The 21,349-nt window shown below is 44.4% G+C and overlaps 1 protein-coding gene and 1 pseudogene across 1 annotated transcript in view; one reads left to right on the forward strand and one right to left on the reverse strand.

Annotated features, from left to right (window-relative positions):
- Positions 1 to 4,589: 4,589 nt before the first annotated feature.
- Rab3b (RAB3B, member RAS oncogene family) overlaps positions 4,590 to 21,349 on the reverse strand; it is a 65,190-nt gene continuing 48,430 nt past the window's right edge. Inside the window, exons 4-5 of the mRNA XM_028787310.1 lie at positions 15,715 to 15,839; positions 4,590 to 5,150 (exon numbers count right to left, since the gene is read on the reverse strand). Coding sequence (XP_028643143.1) covers positions 4,963 to 5,150; positions 15,715 to 15,839 — 313 coding nt within the window. The 3' untranslated portion in view covers positions 4,590 to 4,962. The remainder of the gene's footprint in view (positions 5,151 to 15,714; positions 15,840 to 21,349) is intronic.
- Positions 11,630 to 11,891, forward strand: LOC114638745 (annotated as a pseudogene).

A 21,349-nucleotide genomic window follows, 5' to 3' on the forward strand; every position in this document is an offset into this window, starting at 1 on the left:
AACGGTGATTCGGGTTTCCTAATTACCTGTTCCCATAGCATCATGTGCCTTTCCTTCACAGTACTGGATAATTTTGTGTACATACATACATACATACACCCACACACATGCATACATATATACATGTTTTTCACTGAGACAGGATCTCATATATCTTAGCATGGTCTTCCATTGCCTATGTAGCTGAGGATGAGACTGACCTTCTGATCCTCCTGCTTTCTCCTCCTAGTGCTAAGATTATAGTCATGTGCCATCATGCTCAGTTTATACTGTGCTAGGATGCTAGGGATCACGTGTTCCCTGCTAGGCAAGCACTCTATCCACCAATCTACAGCCCTATAATTATATTTGTGTGTGGCTTGACAGTGTCTAGACTAACTAGGAAGTTACATACTTCACAAAAGCAAGGACTTCGTCTAATTTGCCAGGGATATATTAGACATTGAGTTGCTTAATGAATAATTCATATAATAGATTTGTCTTTAAAAATCCTAATTTAACAGCTTCTATCACATGGCTCAGACTTGTATACACAATCAAACCACAGGATGTTCCTTGATCCTTCAACTATGGTAAGTAGTTGGGTTTAGGCTTGGGATGAGGAATCTGAAATTGATAGATACCAATCAGGATATTAACTACTATATTTCCTTTTCTCTCCTCCAAACCTTTGGCAAAGCCAAGCAAATATTTCTCAAGTACCCCATGAAGCCCAATATCCAGGGAAGACACTTTGGAGCAGGGACTGGCAAGTTGAGTGGTGGGAGAGTCAGGCCTGCAGGATGCTCATTTTGTTCTATGCTTTAAAGCTAAATTAACAAAGGAATTGAGGCGCAAGGGTTCAACTGAAAAACCTTGAGATATAGTTCATACCCCTGCCCCATCTGTTCTTCATCTGAGGCAATGTGAGGAAGAAAATTGAAAGGGTTTGACTCAGACAGAGGTAGATTCAAATGTTTCCAGGGGCTGTCTTGGGTACCTGTACTTTGCCGGGTCCATTTCCTTCCCTGCCGAATGGGGATAATAATGCCCTAAAATAAGAACGTCTAAGTTTCACCATACAACTCTGATAAGCAGAGGTAACTGGCTTTGATCTCTGATAGCTACCCAGTGTTTAACATTACAAGACCCTTGGTAGGTACTGAAATCCCCTGAGCTGATCCAAGACCTACTCCTGGCTCCAGTACTCAGGGGCTCTCTGAGTATTTAGAGGAACCTTAATCTTCTCATCTGTGAAACAGGCGGCTGAACAAGATCTCCTCTGAGCTACTTTCCATATCTAACATTTGATGGGTCTGACTCCACTAGGTGCACTGTATCTCACTGCTGCTAGTACAAACGAACAATGCTATGGACTGATGAAACAATTAGAAGTCACGAATCACTTTGTATTTGCAGACACACATGCATTTAAAAGAGATTCTATGTACTTCTGCCCTACTTTCACCTCCTTAAAGGTCAACGTCTTAAAAAAAATTTCTTGGTTTGTTTAGGAAGATAAAATCTGGGACAAGTTGCCACTATCACATTTTATGCAGCTCCTACCTCGGTGGCTAATTGCGCTATTACTGTGATTGATGAATGCTATACTACAATCAGCAGGAAATGGCTGCCTTCCATGAAACAGAAATGAGGTCATGGAGCAGGGCTAGGGAATTGCCATCTCAAAAGCAGGTCTGTTTGTCGCCTGTAGAAGAGCTTGCACAAAAACGCTTGACTCTTGACTCTGTTGATTATGAAGGGGTGCTCACTCCCTTGAACTGGCTCTTGGATAATTTTTGAAGTAGAAGATTCAGTCTTTTCCATGGGCATGTAATACTATTGATTATAGGTGCTAAAAATACCCAGGCATTATGAAGACTGGTGTGAAATTAGTACTAAGACAGATGGGTGCTATTGCACAGAGAAAACAGCATCCACGACACTCTACGTAGCCTTATAATGTATAAGGCATATGGGGGCCCTGAGAAAGGACTATAGTGTTTTTGTTGTTGTTGTTGTTTTGTTTTGTTTGATTGTTTTTCCCCCATAGTCAAAGATGCCAATCTAGTTACATGCCTGGAGCATGGAGATTGCTCATATCACTGCCCAGGAGGCAGACAGCTATTCTCAGGTATTGATTGACAGAGGCAGATACACACAAAGTCAGCACATGGCCGTAAGGAACAATGGGCATTTTTTGCTTAAGCCCATGGGGTCTGGTTGCCTCAGAAACTAACTCTGCTGCACACTGGATATCCATCACCTCAGATTAGTCCGAGCAGTTAAGCAATTTGTTAACACATCACAGACATACATCTTTTCTCTGGTAGACTTGGACCTGACAACCTTGGCAGGATTCCAAGTGTTGGGATCACATTTACCGAAAAGAACTGTGGTGCAGAATGTTGGTGAAAGCACAGACCTAGGGATGCACTCCTTGCATCTGAATCCCTAAGCTACCATTTGCTAATTATGTGAACTCATGCAAACCAGAGCCTTGTCTTCTCATCTTCAAGTGAGGTTGACAGAAGTGTCTCCCTCACAAAAGTGTTAGAAGAGAAATGAGTTAACACATGGAAATTGCTGAGAACAATGTGTCTTGTAAGCATAACATCTAACAAAAGCCCTGATTAAATTCCAAACCTAAGCTTTCTCGTCTACAGTTGGTCAAACAATGCAACATGTTCATGGAGCTGACTCTATTTGGCCCTTTCATTTGACCACTGGACCTGATACCAGCTGGTATGCCTTTCCAGTACAACGAGCTGCTTTGAATTACAGAACGCTGCTGAGAGAGACTTCTCCCCTCAAACACGCACCGATTACTGAGGCAACAGGTTAACACGGGAGGCTGTAGGATCAAGCTATGATTGGGAAGAAAGACCTTCAGAAATTACCGATGGCTCCATGTCATTATTCCAGCTAAAATACAGATATGTTCTAGTGTCCATAGCAAGCTAGAATCAAAACTAACCAACTCTGGCCTCAGATTAATTTTTCTCTCCCCACCTCCAGGTTTACCAGAAGTTATCTGTCTCTCTGATAGATGCAGTTCCAGAAGAGGACAGAGGTGTCACACCTGGGAATACAATTTTCCTCATTTTTTTCAGGATTATGTCCCCTTAGATTAATTCTGCCTGACTACCCCTTTCCAGTTGGGCTGCTGAGGAGTACCTGACAGGTTAGAAAGTGTGAGCAGGATAGGGGAAGACTCTGGCAAATGGGTGTACAATGGCAAATGGGTGTACAGGAAGGACTGCCCCTGGGAAAGAATAGGCCATGATTCTTGTTCTTAAATCAAGGAGACTCTGGGTAGAGATTGAAAGATTGCTGGCAGCAGATTTAGTGCAAATAGGGTGGGAAGATGGGGGGATTTCCACGCATCCATTTTCAGTTTGAAGCAAAGATACGTCCTGGCTATGGACAGCTCTGGTGCCTGCCCTGAAGACATGCTTGCCTTAAAAAAAAAAAAAAAATGGACAGGCATCTGCAGCCCAGGCTTCCCTAGAACAGTTGATCTTTCTGCCTCAGCCTTCAGCATGCTGGGATTACAGGCCTGAGCCACTGCTCCCATCTGATAGAAGGTGTGCTTTAAAAGAAAGAGGGTTGTGGGGAGCTAATGAAGTCCAGAGTGAATGTAAATTGTTGAACTAACACAACCATGTCAAAGACCACAATGCCTTGGGCTCATGGAAAGAACAGAGCCTTCCCTGGTCCACTAAAGATGTTGACAAGAGTGTGCAGGAAGTATCCACCTCAGCTTCCTGCTCCTGGCAATTATAGCCTGAGCCTGCTTCCCTGTAGAGCCCCCTCTATCTAGATCAGCTAACCTTTCTCCTCATTTGGCTGAGTATAATAAACCCACCTCCTTGTTCAGAACTGCATTTTCAGGCTGCTAGTGATAGTCTCCATCAGAGCCTGAAGCCTACCATACCCCAACTTTTTGTACTTGTGTCTGTGGGTTCTTCACTGCCAGTCACCATAGGCAAGTCAATCCCAAAGGCATGCAGGCCACCTGTCAGAACTGGAAAGTCTGGAACTGATTAGTCAAACTAGATAAACTGGGGAACAAGCTTATAGCCTTCAAACGTTGCAGATTCTGGGAGCTCAAGAATCAGTGACAAATTTTACTGCATCCCAAAAGTTAAGAACCAGCTGGAAAAACTGGGTGTGATGCTACACACCTGTATTCCCAGCACTGGGGAAGCTGAGGCAAGAGAATTAGGTTCAAGTTCAGCCTAAATTAAATAGCACATTTGAGGCTAGCCTAAGGCTATATTGTGAGACAAAGAAAGACCTTTAAAGGTAAGACCCGTTCCTGGCTGTGTTGCTTTTTCCCCTTCTGGTCCTTGTGCTTTTAAATGGCAGGGACCTTTGACATTTTGCAGAAGATAATCCTTTTCTTTTAAGTGTGTTTCTGACTCAGCCTCTGCTCTTTCTGCATCACTAGCATCAGAGCTCTCCAGGGATTAGCACTGTCCTGTCACCACAGCAACTGCCCAAGCCCTGTGGGCATCCGTGGCAACAGGCTCAGGGCTCTGCAAACCACAGCTTCAATTGCAGCAAGAGAAGCCCCACAGGGAGCCTGATAGGAAACAAGCAGGTTGTACTTTGAGACAGTTTCTTTAATAGTATTAGCTGTGCAGGTGGGCCTCACTTTACACACTGGCCAGCCCCTGAGGAGTGTGCGTGGGAAGAGGATCTTGGTAAATGAAGGGAATTTTATTTTATTATTTTAAGGGCAGAAAAGATTCTTTCCAAGTCTCTATATTGAACCTCCTTCCTAAGAGGGAGTTTTCTGTTGTAAAAGGAGTCTTCACCCACACAGTAACCTGCAGTTAGTATCTGTAGCTGGGGCCATCTGCAGAGAATCATAGGGGCTGGCAAAGAACTCAGCTTGCTTGGGGTTTGAGAGCGGATAGTAACAGAGAGAAGCAGAGAAGTGGGCATGGCACGGGGAAACGGGAGGGTGGGCTTTGCCTAACAAGAGCAGTTCTGCTGTAGCAGAGGCGGGGTGTCTGAGAGCCGAGTGGTCTTGGAGGTGCCTAGCACAGACGGGTCTGTGTCCATTGAATCAGACATCTTATCACAGATGGCATCCACCAGACGCTCGAAGGCCTGTCTCACACTGATGTTCTCCTTGGCGCTGGCTTCAAAGAAGTCAAACCCTAGGGAGAAAAGAGATGATGAATACAGACTTCCCCATCTCTTCTGCTGGAACCATTTTGTGTGCCCAGCGGAGTTCTTGGGATCAATAAGGCCAGAGCTAAGATATGAAGCAGGGAAGTCTCATTCCATGAACAGAGGATTCTGCCTCAAAGAACAGTACAGGTCAAGGGTTGCCAGCACACGTTGTAAAACAAGGTAGATCTCAGCTCTGTCAGTCACTCTTCAACTCTGGGCAAATCATTTTGTTCTGCTTACAAATAACTTCCTAGTGTATAAATAGGAATGCTCTTGTTTACCTGATAGAATCACTTCAGTGTGAGCTAACATGCCTGCAAGGGATACAGCCGAGTGCCTGAGGAGGACTGTGAAGGACCTCAGGTGCTGGCTGAAAGAGTGACGTGTATGGATGGAATCAGAGAACTTCACATGTTCCTAAACGTTTGGTTAATCCATTACCTCACTTTCTGTTCAGGTGGTGCCTGGGGGACAGAAGGCGGGGAAGGGGTGTCAGTCACATGCTCTTCAGCTCTCCAGTGCTGATGCTGTGGCTCGGGGAGGTCAGCTGGTGTGTCCATGCTAAGTAGGAGCACCAGTGCAGAAGGCCAGGTTTTAGACTCTCTGTTGGTTTTGTCCGGCTGGGGATAGGATCCAGGGCCTTGGGCAGACCAGGCAAGCACTCTACCACCAACCCTGCCACGTGCCCTGTCCCTTTGGAGGAGCTTCTCTTCTTTCTCCACCTCCTTCTCATTCCACCCTGCTCAACTCTAGCCTGCGCTCTGGAGGGCAGGTCCCTCACAGTGAATATGTGACACTTGATTTGCTCTTCCCTTTGTGTGGCCTCACACTTCCTCTTTGGGCGTCCTTCGTGTGTACTGATCAGCTCTTAAATGCCATACACTAAGCTAGACACACCGCAAATACCGCCCTGTTAAGTATTAGCATTGCTGATCTATAAACGGGAGAACGGATGTTGTAGGCGATTTTGGAGCTCACACAAGTCACATGGCTGTAAGTGGGAACTGAGTTTGCTCTTGGGTTTGCCTGGCTTCGAGGTCTGTACACAGCTCTGCCCCCTCTTTGCCCTCCACCATCTAGTTCCACTCCCCACGGCCATTGTCCTTGTGGGTTTTTTCCTCTTACTTTTCAGTTTAGTTTTTAAGACAGAGTCTCAGTTTACAGTTCAGTCTGGCCTGGAAATCACCATGTAGCTCAGGCTGGCCTGGAACTCATGATCCTCTGCCTCGGTCCTCCATGTACTGGGATCACAGGCCTGTGTCACTATACAGAGCTTTCATTTTCTTTCTTTACAAATTGCTTTGCTTTTATCTGCTGGCTGTGGAGCCTGAATCTGGGCAAGCCAGCATACTTGTCTGAATCACTTAACCTCTCTGAGTCTCAGATTTCTTGTTTGAGGCAGGGAGTGTAGAGGGGTGGAGATTCGAGAGGGAGTGAGGGGTTGGGGGAGAGATTAACATCTCCCACAGAGAACAGTTATGAGGATGGAGTGAGACAGCAGGTAAATTGCTGTAGGAAAGCTGTCGGTTACAAGGACAGCTTCTTCCTGATGCTCTTTCCCCTCCTTTATCATCTTCCACAAAAGAGAGGCTCTTTCCCTCCTCCTCCTCCTCACTCTGCCAGCTACAGAAAAGCTTGAACCCCAGGTACAAACAAGACTCCTGTCACCCGGCCTAACAGCTTGAAGGCCCCCTGCCCACCCGCCTCCAACTGAGAGCCTCTCCCTGGCCTATTTCCTGACCCGAGAAAGGCAAGCTAAAGAAGCTCTGGCTAATTGCAGACATGTGATGAGGAAAGAGGCAGCTGCTGGCTCATTACCCTCAGGCATCCAGCCGCTTCAGAGACTCTTCAGCATACCTTAGTTCTTCCTTAATGAATATCACACAAATAGATTCCTTGGTCCTTTGACTGGCTTGCCTAAGAAAGGGGCTTGAAGGTAAAACAGGAAATGGCCTTTCACCATCAGTGTGGATGAAGATGAAGACATGGGTCAAAGCCAGGCCACAAAATCTTTCTGAGGAATTAACACTGATTGGGGATGTGCCACATTATACAGGTGGGCAGTGGGAAGAGGCCTGGAAGCCAGCCTACATTTATTTCGGTGTGTTTCTATCAGCACGGGCAAGCAGCCTAACTGCTTCCATCATCCACCTCACGTGGGAGCGTGGACATACTCAAGACATGTGACATGACTGTAACGTGTACGAATGCATAGTAATTCACCTTCAGATGTCCCCACCCACTCTGGTCTCAGCCTTTCCATGTCTCCCAACTCTGGGGGAAAAACCCTGTTTTTCTTCAGCCTTTGGGGGTCAATCAACACAGCAGATTTTTATTGAGCACTGACATTTTGCCAAGTCTTTTGCTACGTGCCATGCACCTAGGGAGAGCAAACCTAGTTCTAGAGGCTCAGCAGTGAGAGTTTCAGTTCTTTTTTTTTTTTTTTTTTTGGTTTTTCGAGACAGGGTTTCTCTGTGTAGCCCTGGCTGTCCTAGAACTCACTCTGTAGACCAGGCTGGCCTTGAACTCAGAAACCCGCCTGCCTCTGCCTCCCAAGTGCTGGGATTAAAGGTGTGCGCCACCACCGCCCGGCTAAGAGTTTCAGTTCTTAATACTTCATAAACAGAATCCTGGTAGATCAAGGCGGGGCTCATCACTTCTTCTTTAAGGGTAGGGAAACCAAGACTCAGAAGTGGGTGAAAAGCCAGGGATCTATCTCATGCCTCCTGGATTTGCCCTCCCTTGAAACAGTGACAGACAAGCTATTACATTCTCAGTCAAAATTTGGAACTCTGAAACCAGAGGCCAAAAGGGGATGCAGGAGAGGGCAGACATGACAAGGGAAATATGGGGCAGCCTCCTGAAGTTAGTGGGAATGCAAGCCATTAATGTTGGAACTGAACAAAATTCATCTTTTTTTCTGCAGAACCCTGACAAAGGCCTCCCATTTCCCTCTGCCTGCTACTATATGTGCTGGGAATCTATCTGACTGGAAGACCCCGAGAAGGGACTGGGCCGTTTGTTGGAGCTCCAGCCTGAGTGGAGGAGTAGGTGCTTGGTCCATGTTGGTTGAATGAAGGCGGTGGGAAGGATCACTGAAGGTGTGATGGAGAGATGTAACCAGCAGGGCTCATGATACTGCTGGCCCAGCAAGCACGCAACGGCACAGACAGACCCTGTGCTGTCCACCAGGAACACCGAAGTGAAGCACAGACAGTCCCTATACTTGACAAGCTCCCAGTTCTGTGTAGAAGATAGACATAGTAGCATCGTAGTGGTAAGTGTTGGAAAAATGGGAAGCCAAAGGATGCTGAGGCCACAGAAGTACCTATCCAAGGCTGAGGGCCGAGCTAGACTGCTCGGAGACAGTGGCACTGATGCAGATGTCTGCTGGGCAAAGACACAGGGCTGTGAGTGTACACATGCATGTCTGATACAGCAGGCAGGACAAATGCATGCAAACACGGGAAAGGGCTCGGAGAACACCTTTCTGTATTCTAAAAGGGGTTTGGCAGCTTGTCATCCATTATAGTGGGACATGGAGAATAAGAGACCAGACCTGGTATGTCATGGCAAAGAGTGTCTTCACTGTTATTTCAAAAGTACCCAAAGTCTGCGAATTCTACTTCAAGTTACCACCTCACGGGTCTAGTCAGCTCAGCACAACTTCCAGTGCACTTTCAATTACTGTCAGGATCCTGGAAGGCTCTTGATTAGTAGGTCCAGGTGGTAACCTTTTCCTCCGGTTCATTAATAAAGTGTTTCAGAGGCCGAGAGTCTAGTGTGGTAAAAAAGATGACAACCAATTAAGCAGACTGGTCATCTCTGGTCCTTTTCTCCCTCTAATTGGCTTCAGAACAATGGAGTTTCTGCTGTCTTAAACGGAGTCCAATTCACAGCTGAATCTGAAACGCTCCCCATTTCCAAAATGATAGGTTTATCTAGGTTGTCAAAGCCAGCTGTTAGAGACTGAGCCCACATCTTATCACAACCCATTCCTGAATATTTCTCCACTACCATCACGTTAAACTCCTTCTCCACCCCGTCTATACCTCTGTACCCCATCATTTACTAACCTTCAACTCGTACACTCTTGCTTCTAGAGTTTGCTGAGAGACTTCCTGTTTTCCTTCCTATCCTAGGCTTACTCTCCTTCTCAAGTACTTTGATTTGTAATAGAAACAATTTACCCAACACCATGGTTTATTAATGTAGCTCAGGCTAGCCCCAAATGCACAGTCCTCTTGATGCAGCCTCCTAAGCTCTGGGATTGCAAACATCAGACACCAAAGTTAGGGGCATATTTTGTCTTGTTTTGTTGTTGTTGTTGTTTTGATTTCGTGGTTTGAAAATTGAACTTGGGGCCTCACTCTAGACAAGCACTTTATCACTGAGTTATATCCCCTGGCCTGTTAATCTTCTCTCATTTTATTTCAGCAATGCTCTTGCATGAAATTTGAACTATTTGGTCTTGGATTTGTGTCACTGGAAGTAAAAGAGGTTTGAGTAACTTCATATCAGCCTCATTGGCTTAAAACGCAAGACTGTATTTTTTGACTTTTCATCCCTGTGCTAACCACGCCCGACTCAAACTACTTGTGAAGAAAATGATTTATGTGGTTTCTGATTCAGGAGATTCAAAGTTTGAAGAGCATACTGTAGGCTCTGTGGTAATAGCTGCCCTTTAGCTTTAGCTGTATTATTTCATAGTCAGTAACAGTAGGAAGATCAGGAGTTCAAGGCCAGCCCTGGCTAGATAGCAAATAGCAAATTTGTGGCCAGACATGTTATGTTTAAAAAAACAAAAAACAAACAACCAAAAAAAAAAAACCAAAAAAAAAAAACAAACAAACAAAAAAAAAAACAAGGTCCCATACTTGAAGGTCAAAGGGTACCACTGTTTAAGAGCACAACCACAACCCAATGGCCCAACTTCTTCCCACTTGGCTACCTCATAACAGTTCTGCCATTTCCCAACACTACTGCCTGAGGACAAAGCTTTCAGAAAAGGTACATTCAAAGCACATGGAAACCTCAGCAACCCTGCACAGCATGGATCCTTCTGTTTCTTTAGCTTCTTCTTCTTCCTCTTACCTTGCTGCTGAGACAACAATGCTCTCCCATTTGGGCATCTGCTCCTGCAGCGATTCTCGTTCCCACTCAGATCATCTTCATTATCCTTCTGTAGAATTTCTGATCCCAGACAGCCTTCCCTCTCTCTCCCCTATCCTATTTCACCACTCAGAACATACAACGTACCTCTCCCCTGCAATCCCATGACACTCGGCAGAATTCTTTCAGTTAGACTCCAACCAAGAAAATGGGCATGATTCCTCAAATCTAAATCGGAAGCAGTTGGCTGTAAGGATGGTGACGGAATAGAGGATAACAGAGGGAGGTAACGTAGAGCCCATTGGCAGATGAGAATGGCTATGGAATTACTAGAGGCAAAGGAATTGAGGCCATAGGAGCAGGAATCAGGAGCTGCAGACCCTGCTGATGAAGCTTGCCAAGAGAAAGGGTGAGATGCCCAGACTTCTGCCCCGTAGCTGGGCTCAACCAGATGCCACACTCAGGAAACACATTAGTCCTCCCTCTCAGAGGGGGACACAGGAAAGTTAAACTTGTCAAAGATGCTGAAGTTTTCTTTTTATAGTTTTATTTCTCAGGTTATAAGCATCTTACGAGTAGGAAGCCGCCGGGTGGTGGTGGCACATGCCTTTAATCCCAGCACTTGGGAGGCAGAGGCAGGCGGATTTCTGAGTTCGAGAGTTCGAGGCTAGCCTGGTCTACAGAGTGAATTCCAGGACAGCCAGGGCTACACAGAGAAACCCTGTCTTGAAAAACCAAACCAAACCAAACCAAAAAAAAAAAAAAAGAGTAGGAAGCCCATTTGCTTCTGTGCCCAGGACCCATCAAGCACTTATGGGCAAGACCATCTCAAGTTATGGGAGAGAATTCATGGCCATCTCTACAAAGAATTTTCCACCTCTGCCCATTGCCAACTGGCTTGCCGTGCCTCCTTGAGGGTGTGGGGGAATATACCTCCAGTTTCTCCAACACCAGGCTTGATCATATGACTTGCTTTACTCGATGGAAATGGGTAGAAGTCATGTGATCCAAGTCCCAACAGATACCTTAAGAAGCTTTTTAACACATCTTGGACTGGATCCCAGAAGATTCCAGGAGGAACATGGTGACAACTAACAGCTGATTTGAAAAATCATTGAGAAATTGGACCTTTCTCATGAAAGCCAACTCAAGTTGTGCATTACCACAACATAATCTAAAGAAATCTCACAAATGTTCTAACCAATGATGCAAATATGAAGACAAATTATGGCAGGCTTTGAAGAAACACTGTGGTAGAGCCTGATAAGATCATATGAGTTTGGGTACAGGTCTTTGCTAAGGGTCACACGGGACGAGCACTGCTCCAGGGCTGTCTTTAAGAGTCCGCACCATGGTTGAAGACATCAAGACTAAAATCAAGAACTACAAAATTGCCCACTTTGACCCCTGCTTCCTGAACTAGAACCAGACCAGGAACTGCAGGCAGAACTATCTGAACTCTCACCTCTGTGAGACGGCAATGATCACAAAGGGGGTGATGAATCTGTGTGTGTGAGTGGTACCTGCATGTTTACAAGTCCTTCTGCCCCATGTCATAGGTCTCAGCCTAGGATGACCACAGAGCAGAAGGCACATTCCCTGGGAAGATCTGACCCGGCTCTGCCCATTTCTCCTCTGTCCTTCTCCCCAGATAGTAAGGGGACTACATGGGTATACAAAAGGATCCTTAATCCTCATGTAACTACTAATAAAAAGTCACTAGAAAAGTTAAACAAAAAGTTTGAGTCCAAAGGGTAAACTTGGGTACTAAACCTGCCACCATTACTGACTCGGCTTAGGAAGCTTTTATTGTCTTGGGGCCGGAGATAGAGCTCAGGTTGATAATGTGCTTGTCTAGCATGCATGAGCTCCTGGCTCAGTCCCAGCACTGAATGTGGCACACGCCTGTAGTTCTAGCACTTGGAAAGTAAAGGTAGGATCCCTGGCTCTAGAGCAAGTTCAAAACCTTCTTGGAATTTAGAAGACCCTGTCTTAAAACAAAAACAAGCAAGCAAACAAACTCCCACACAAAACCCTCCTGTCTTTGTAGGCATCTTTCTCTTGTATCTGCCTCTAACAAACATCTTCCTAAATCAGAAACAAGAAATGGACCAAGAAGCCCTCTTCTGAGGGGGCACATGGAGACAAACACCCTACAATGTTCTACTTCCCGGGTAGAGTAAAAATTCTCTGCACTCCAGAGATTTGCTCTCTTCAGTGTTTCTAAAACCTCATCCAGGTCCCAGGACCTTGGAGAGTACAGAGGCCACAAACAGCTTCAAATATTAGTTGATGGCCAAGTCAATAGTCTTAACTGAGTGGGTTAAGATAGGAGAAAAGAAGTTCTATAAGGCAGAGAGCAGTACTACTACTGACCAGCAGACTACTGAATTACATACCTGGGAAGTCCAGCTATGGATCAGACCGAGGATGTCACTGTACCCTCAGGGTGACATATCCCCAAGCCTCCGTTTATAGCCAGATGCTGTGGGGAATCAGACCAGAGAAGCCCCAGATACATTGCTCCCCAAATCCTACAAAAAAGACACACTTTGGGTGTGTACCAAAGCTTAGCAGTTAACCCTTAAACCAGATGAGTTCTGAGAGAAAGAGCGAGAGAGCGAGAGCGAGAGCGAGAGAGAGAGAGAGAGAGAGAGAGAGAGAGAATATAGCTAGAGCAGAGGGCCCAGCTTTTCTGTGAATCAGCTTTTCTGTATATCCTGCCCAGGTTTTTCATCAGGAATGTCAATCAGGAATGGTTCATTCCTCAGGGACAGTAAAGCAGTGACCTTCTTGATCAGGATCAAGACTCCTCTACTTATGTGTCCTCCTCCAAAGTAGACTGTTTGGACAGCTAACAAATGATGCCTGCCCCATTGTGAGCCATTTTGACATTTCTCTTTGGGGATAGCTACAGATAGACTGGGTTTAGGATTCCAGGAAATTCTCCAGGCTTTGCTTTGAGTGTCTTAGAAAGATTTCATTTGATTTAATAAGCTCCAAGGGCTTAACCCTAGACTAAGAACTACAGGTAACTAAGGGAAGGGAAAACAGTCTTCCCCAGAGACAAACACACCAGTCAGTTATCAAATATCAAGTAATCATTCCTAAAAACATATATTTACAAGTAACAGCATATGGAATAAGCAGGTTGTATTTATATATTTAGGAATATATTTACATATATATGTATTTTAGAGCGAGCAAGAGGGTACATGAGAAGAACTAGGAGAAGGAAAGGAAAGGGGGAGATGTAATTATATTTTAAGTTTAAAAAACTATTCTAAAATTTTTATTTTTTAAAATAAAAATAGTTAATTAGTTGCTATAATAAGATTATTAATCAAAATTAATCACAAAATATCTGTTGGGGCACAGTTTATATGTTGTACAATTCACCCACATATCAATTTTTATTTATTTGTATAATTATTTGCTTACCATCTCTGTCCTTGTTAGTTCCCTGACAGTGGAAATTACATATGCTCCCCCTGATTAGATCCTTAGTCCCAGGGCAGAGCACAGCTCCGAGTATATGCTCAATATATATTATTCTTTTTAAAAATATTTATGTAGTGTGTATGCGTGTATGTGGGAGAGTGAGTGTGAGTGTGTGTGTGTGTGAGTGTGAGTGTGTGTATGTGTGTGTGTGTGTGCTGGAGGCTTCAACTCCAGTTGTCAGGGTTGATTGCTGGAGCCTTTACCTGCTAAGCCATCTCACTGGCTCTCAATACATATTTTCAATGAACAAGTGGAATATATGAATATTTACCCTAAGCTAGATCCTTGCAATGAAACAAGCCATACACACTTCCTGTTCTCAAGGACCAGGAAAAGAGATACATACGTAAACAGACATGCTCAGGTAAACAGTAGGGACAAACTCAGGTTGTGTAGCACAGAGATGGGCTACCTTGCTCTGTCTAATTCACTAAGGCTATCTTCAGTGACTCCCTATCCTCACTCCTATATGTGTTCTGTAGACTGACAGTCTCCTAGGGGGCTGCAGTTTGGGATGACCAGAAGTGACTTAAGTGTGGACTTCAACACATTCTTATTGTTCAGTGAACAAAGGGGAGACACTTTCTGCACTGGAGACCCTCTTTGATAAAGGAACAACAAGACCCCAGATGAGCCAATGCTCCTACTGAGTACTTAGGGTTTACCCATCTCTAATCCAGACTATCTTACACATTCACACGTGCACTCACACATATGCACATAGCACACACAGATGCACATATGCACACATATGTACACATGCATGCACAATACAAATGCAACACATGATTCACACTCGCATACCATAGTTTACCCAGCTATAAACCCTAACATCTGTGCTCTAGAATTGTCAGAGCCTAACTTTAAACTCTATTCCTCAACAGCAAAGCCACTTAGAGTGAGAAATTTATAGGAAAGTCACCTAAAGGCCCATCTAGTCTCTAAAGGAAGACTATAGACTTTCTGCAGACATAGAAGGAACTATTCTCCATAGCATTCTTACATCAAATCCATATATATATGAATTAAAAACTGACCTTTCCAGCAAAGATAGGTAAGGGTTCTGTTATGGGACATGGGACATGCCTGGTCATCTGGGCCTTCATGGGACACAGGGGTCAAAATGCTTCCACCTTGGGAAGAGTCTTAGCAGCACCAAGCTGCAAACCAGCTGCATGGTTTTGCCTTTTCATATGCTGACTTTTGTTGTGAATTGTGTTTTTGTGAGAGGCACCCATTTACATGAGAAAAATGGCACGGAAAGGCCTATTATGTTCAGCAGTTTCCGGAAGAATGTGTGCTATTTTTCGGACACATTCTGCACAGAGTCTGTTCTATAGTTGCAGATGAAGAGCAGAGCTTCCCTGGAATAAAAGGCTTGTTTTTTATAGTAAGGACATGCTGAACCACATAACAGATTATGTTTTACTCTTTGTAGTGGTTGCTAGGAAGCCCAAAGACAATATGTGGCCTACCTCTTGCTAATTCCGGTGCCCAAGAACTTGTGACATACATATCTATCTGACTCTTGTTTTCTCTAATCTTCCTCCTACCCTTGCTAAAATTTTCTCATTTTTTTTATTCCCACACTATGGTTATTTTTAATAAGCTACCTCAACTCCTTTGTGGATGGATCTAGTTTAAAAACAGCATTCACATATTTAAATTTTATTTATATATTCACTATAAGAAAAAATATAAATGATGAATTCCCTAGAATCATGAGCACAAAATCCATATGTATATGACTTAAATATAAATTAATAAATACAGCCACACAGCAATGTTATTTATATTCACAATCTACATTAATGTCACAAATAAAAGCTTACTCTTATTCCCTGTGTATTACACACACACACACGTACACATGCAAAGACATGGACACACATAAACACAAGTACATACACATGCATATACATGCCATATACATACCAAGCTGCTCTGCCAGGAGCCGGCCCTTCTCAGTTGGGACCACTCTTTCCTCTTCCATGTCACACTTATTTCCCACAAGAATGACCTGTGCGTTGTCCCAGGAGTAAGTCTTAATCTGGGTAGCCCTAAGAAGAGACAGAAATATATTGACCCCCATTATCCCCCACCTTCAACCCAGGTGGTGAAGGATATTTTAGGACACTAACCAGCAGGCATGACATGGCCACAACCATCCTGGAATCAGAGCCCCTCTGATTATCTACACACCACTCACAGAAGACTGGACCTTTAACAGTCTCTTGTACAGGTCTTAAATGGATTTGTTTATGATTCCTTTTACCCAAGAGAATTTTAAGTGAACTCAGGTGTATAGGTATTTAAAATAGATAGACAAATCAGACATTTACTGGTAATAAATCACAAGGAAATTTACTGTAAAACAGTTCTTTGGAGTGTATAGATGTATACTCTTATCATTTATTAAAGATTACAGTAAATTGTATATTGGGATAGATTTGTTTGCTTTTTAAAATTTTTACAAAAATGAGTAAATCTTGATTTGATACTGAATGTTTTTAACATTAAAAAAATAATAATAAAGCAATATGTGGTGAGTGAACTCAGGTGTATAGATATTTAAAATAGATACAAGGGCTACATTGATAGACCTTGTCTCAAAAAAAAATCAAAAAACCAAAAGCAAAATAAAATAAAAAATAATTGAGGCAGGGGCTAGAGAAATAACTGAGCAGTCAGTTACAGGCACTGGTTGCTCTTAGAGAAGGCCCAGGTTTGGTTCTAAGGGTGTTCATTCAGTTCCAAGGGATCTGACGCCCTCTTCTGGCCGCCACAGGCATTGCATGCATGTGGTACATAAACATACAGCTAAAACAAACACATCAACTACAAATACATAATTTTCTTTTTAAGAGTAATAAAAAAAATGCAGTAGTGTTTCACTATGTAGACCTAGCTGGCCTGGAACTTATTATGTAGACCAGACTAGCCTCAGACTTGTGGAGATCCCCTACCCCTGACTTTCAAATGCTGGGACTGAAGGATTTTGCTGCCTCCACAGGCCCAAGAGCACAGTGTGTGTGCTGTATGTTCAGATCAAGGCTGAACTGAATGAAACTGTGTGATGCACTGTCGGAAACATCTTGGAGTCATGATATGTTTGGCTTTGAATTAAATTTTGGTTATTGTGTGTTCAGAAGCCTATTGTTATTTGCAGTTTTCTGAAGATCCCTGTGTTCAGTTATGTGAGCCCATATAGAATTTCAACTCACTGCGTAAGAAGCTTTGTCCTTGGAGGAGCTCACTCTGTCTGTCTGTCTGTCTGTCTGTCTGTCTGTCTGTCTCTAGGAGGTGCTAAGTAGTTCCGTTCATATAGGATGGCTATAAGACTTGATTTTTTTTTTTTTGAGACTTTTGACTTTGGGATAGAATCTCACTGTGTAGCCCAGGCTCGACTAGAGCTCAGTATGCAGCACAAGTTGGCCTCAAACTCAGTGATCTTCCTGATTCAGCTTCCCCAGTGCTGGGATTTCAGATATGGGTTCTTCACTCAATGAGATGTTTGCTGGTTGAGACAGGATCTCACTGTGTAGACCAATCTGGCCCCAACTCATAAGACATTCTGATGCCTTACTCTCTCAAATGTTGGGATTTTGAGGTGTGCACTACCACTATCTGGCTCCATTTTTTGAGACCTTAAAAAATACTTTTCAAATATGTTTCTTTGCATTTTTTAAAGTGGACATGCATAACTTCTTTTTTTTTTTAATTTTTTTTTTCGAGACAGGGTTTCTCGGTGTAGCCCTGGCTGTCTGGCTGTCCACTCTGTAGATCAGGCTGGCCTCGAACTCAGAAATCCACCTGCCTCTGCCTCCCAAGTGCTGGGATTAAAGGCGTGCGCCACCACTGCCCGGCTGCATAACTTCTATAATTAGAATATATTTAGAAGAATAAAATACGATCCAGCACAGTAGACATTTTGGGGGAGGGGAGTGGGAATGGGCCTAATCCTCTAACTCTCCCATTAGGCAAAATGCTCTCCTTTTGGCCTCCTGCACCCTCACCATGGTATCTCTTCTACTGGGCTATATTCTTTCCCTGGGGACAGGGATCTTCATCTTTGGGATGCCAGCCTCCAGTGGGGACATACAGCAGAGAGGGCGGCAGTGAATGTCTGGTGAATCAATGGTCTACTAATGGCTAATCCTGAGGCATAGACTGACTCTGGCCCTACCTGACATTGACACTTAGTCCAGCTGGACCCTTGTGCCAACACGAACCTAGTTCTGATTCTGTTCCTCAAACCAACCCCACCACTGATTTCATCAGTTGGAAAGTCTATTAATCCCTTAAGAGACAGAATCTCTTAGCCAGCAATTGCTGTGAGCCCACAAAGAGCCAGGCTCCACTCTGGGTACTGGGGCTTGGATGTTTGAGACCAAGTTGGTTGGAAGGCACACTCAGAGGTACCTGGGAGAGATGGACACTCAGTCTTCAAATTCAAGGCAGCACCTGAAGCCAGCCCCTGATCTGTCTTTTACTCTCCCTTTCTGCTTCCCCCACTCCCCTCACCCCAGCCTCTCTCACCTCCCAGATTAGCAATGAGCTCAGGTTATTCTTAGAAACCCATCACCAGGTGTTAAAATCACTGTGTTCCCAAGGCAGAATGAGCAGAGATGGATGGTGAAAAGGAAAGGGGTCACAGCCAACAGGGAAGGCGCACGCAGTATGGTGATGGCCCCTCCACGGGAGGTGTGGTGGGACACAGAGAAGGTGGACGAAGACGGGCAGAAGGGAAATTATAACCGGAAAGACTAATGAGAAAGAAGAAACAGTGGGAGAAAAGGCCAGGGAGAGACATAGAGGGGAGACGTCAATGCAGTGACGCACAGTGATAGCTTGTCTCAAAACCTGATAAAACTATCACACGGTAGGACCCAGTGGGGTGTAGTCAGGTCCCGAAGGGTGCCATCTTTTGAAGGAATGGGTATAATTCTTGAGCAACCTAATTAGTTCTTATGAAAATCATAAAGAATAAGCAGGGGCTAGAGAGACGGCTCAGCAGTTAAGAGCACTGACTGCTCTTGCAGAGGTCCTGAGTTCAATTCTCAGCAACCACATGGTGGCTCACAACCATCTGTAATGGGAAAAGATGCCTTCTTCTGGTGTGTCTGAAGACAGCAACAGTGTATTCATATACATTAAGTAAGTAAATAAAGAAATAAATAAATATTTGCTGGGCAGTGGTGCCACAGCCTTTAATCCCAGCATTTGAGAGGCAGAGGCAGAGGCAGGTGGATTTCTGAGTTTGAGGCCAGCCTGGTCTACAGAGTGAGTTCCGGGACAGCCAGGGTCACACAGAGAAACCCTGTCTCAAAAAACAAAACCAAAAAAAAAAAAAAAAAAAAAAAAAAAAAAAAAAAAAAAGAAAAAAAAAAGAAGAAGCGGGACACCCCCCCCCCCGTAGTTTCCTGTATTCCCAGCTGATCTTTCTTCTTGCTTGTACTTTCAGGATGATGCCATCCACCATGATAATGATTCAGCCAGGAGGCCCTGGCCAGACCCAGTGCCGTGTTGTTTAGATTTTCAGCCCGCAAAACTGTGCGCTAAGCAAATATCTTTGCATTATAAAGCCTGTCCCCCCTCCCCCAGGACTTTGTTACAGTAACAGGAAACCGACTAATAGAGTAGGTATGGGCAACAAGAAGGCAAAGCTGGTGCTGGGCAACACTGTTGCTGGCTACCTGGCTCACTCAGCTCCTCTGTTGTCAAAGTACTGTCTTGGCACAGACACCCCACCTTCCCCTGTCCTCTGCTGACTCGGAACACTGGGCATCGGTGCCTCCGTCCCATGTCTTGCTTTTCCCTGTGAGGTATAATCCAAGAAGGAAGACTCGGTGGCTCTGAGGTTGTGTCTCTGGAGGGCTGTGATGGTTTCCATTGCAAACGGAACCCTTTTAAACATGGACGGATATACTCTATCCAGCTCAGTGATAGAGAGGTGCTATGCAGCCTCACTCTCCACGGTAGCCAGAGGAACCTTCCTGAAACAAAACTTGGGAACTAGTTCATTTCCAACTCAACTATCATCACCGATAGGGTAAAATTCCAACTTGTTTTTTTTTTTTTTTAACCACAAAACCACAAAACTTCCCATGACCTACATTCTCTTCTTTCACCTACCTTCTTCTCATTGCATATCTATTTTTTTTTCTTTCTGGAAATTCTTATCCACTGCCTCTCAGGCTAACTCCTGTTTATTTCTCAGACTTACCATACACGTCCTCAAGGCTAGGATGCCTTCCCTGACTCCAGCGTCAGGACCGGAGAGAGCCCCTTCTGGGTTCCCACGGCCCGTGTGCTTCCCCCAACACAGTGCTGCCGCTGGGCTGTTTTCATCAACTTAACACAAACAAGAGGAAGCCTCAGTTGAGAAACTGCCTCCATCAAATCCGCTTGTAAGGAACTCTGTTGGGGGGGATTTTCTTGGTTAATGGTCGATGTGGGAGGGCCCAGTCCACTGTAGGCGGTGCTACCCATGGCAGGTGGTCCTAGGTTGTATATGGACACCATCTTGCTCAGCCATAGGGAACAAGTCAGGAAGCAGCATTTCTTTGTAGTCTGCTTCAGTTCCTACCTCCATTGCCTGCCTCAGATTTCTGCCCTGGCTTTCCTCAGTGATATATTGAGACCTGGGAGTTGTAAGAGGAAATAAACCCTCCCCTCCCCACTGACTTCCAGTGGGTGTTTCATCAAAATAACAAAGCAAAGTAGGATAAACCCCTGTCATCTGGCGGTTTGTTTGTTTGTTTGTTTGTTTGTTTGTTTTGTCGGCTGCCTCCTAGTTTGATTTCTCCTCTCAGGCAAGAACATCTTAAAACCAGGAACCATGGCAGATTTACCTGGGTTTCCTTAACACATAGCACAGGGTTAGCACATGTAAGGTTTCCATGAACAGTTTGGCAAAGGAATGAATTTGATTTGTACCAGTCCTGGACAGCATTGAAGGACTCCTCATTGGTGATGTCATACATGAGAATGAAGCCCATGGCCCCACGGTAGTAGGCTGTGGTGATGGTCCGGTATCGCTCTTGTCCAGCTGTGTCCTGGGTGAGAAAAGGAAAGAATCAGACTCCTCCTAAGTCTGTTGGGGTCCTCAAAAGTCCCCAAGGCAATTAACTGGCAATCCCAGGAATATTTAAGGGGCACTCATTATGTTTATTACATTGTGGAGTCTAAGAACATGGTATTACCTCACAGAGATTACTAAGAAAATAATTATCATCCCAATGGAAAAATGGGCAGGAGGCATGAATAACATACAGAAGAAATGTAAGTGGATAACCACTATATTCTTTAAAAGCTATATTCTCACTTTAATTAGCATATAGTGACTGCACATAATAATCAGTTTCAACATCACATTTTCATAGATACATATATTTTACTAGAGTCCTGGAAGAGCAATTGTTTATAGAAGTATGGGCTCTTTATATCAGTGGCTATACCACTAAAGCAAATGGCTCTTAGGGATGCTCAAGGAGGAGTAGAGCCTCATGACCTTTCCCTCTACACACACACACACACACACACACACACACACACACAGAGAGAGAGA

This window comes from Grammomys surdaster, unplaced genomic scaffold, assembly GCF_004785775.1.
Source record: "Grammomys surdaster isolate TR1022 unplaced genomic scaffold, NIH_TR_1.0 100, whole genome shotgun sequence".
In the NCBI taxonomy this organism is placed as follows: domain Eukaryota; kingdom Metazoa; phylum Chordata; class Mammalia; order Rodentia; family Muridae; genus Grammomys; species Grammomys surdaster.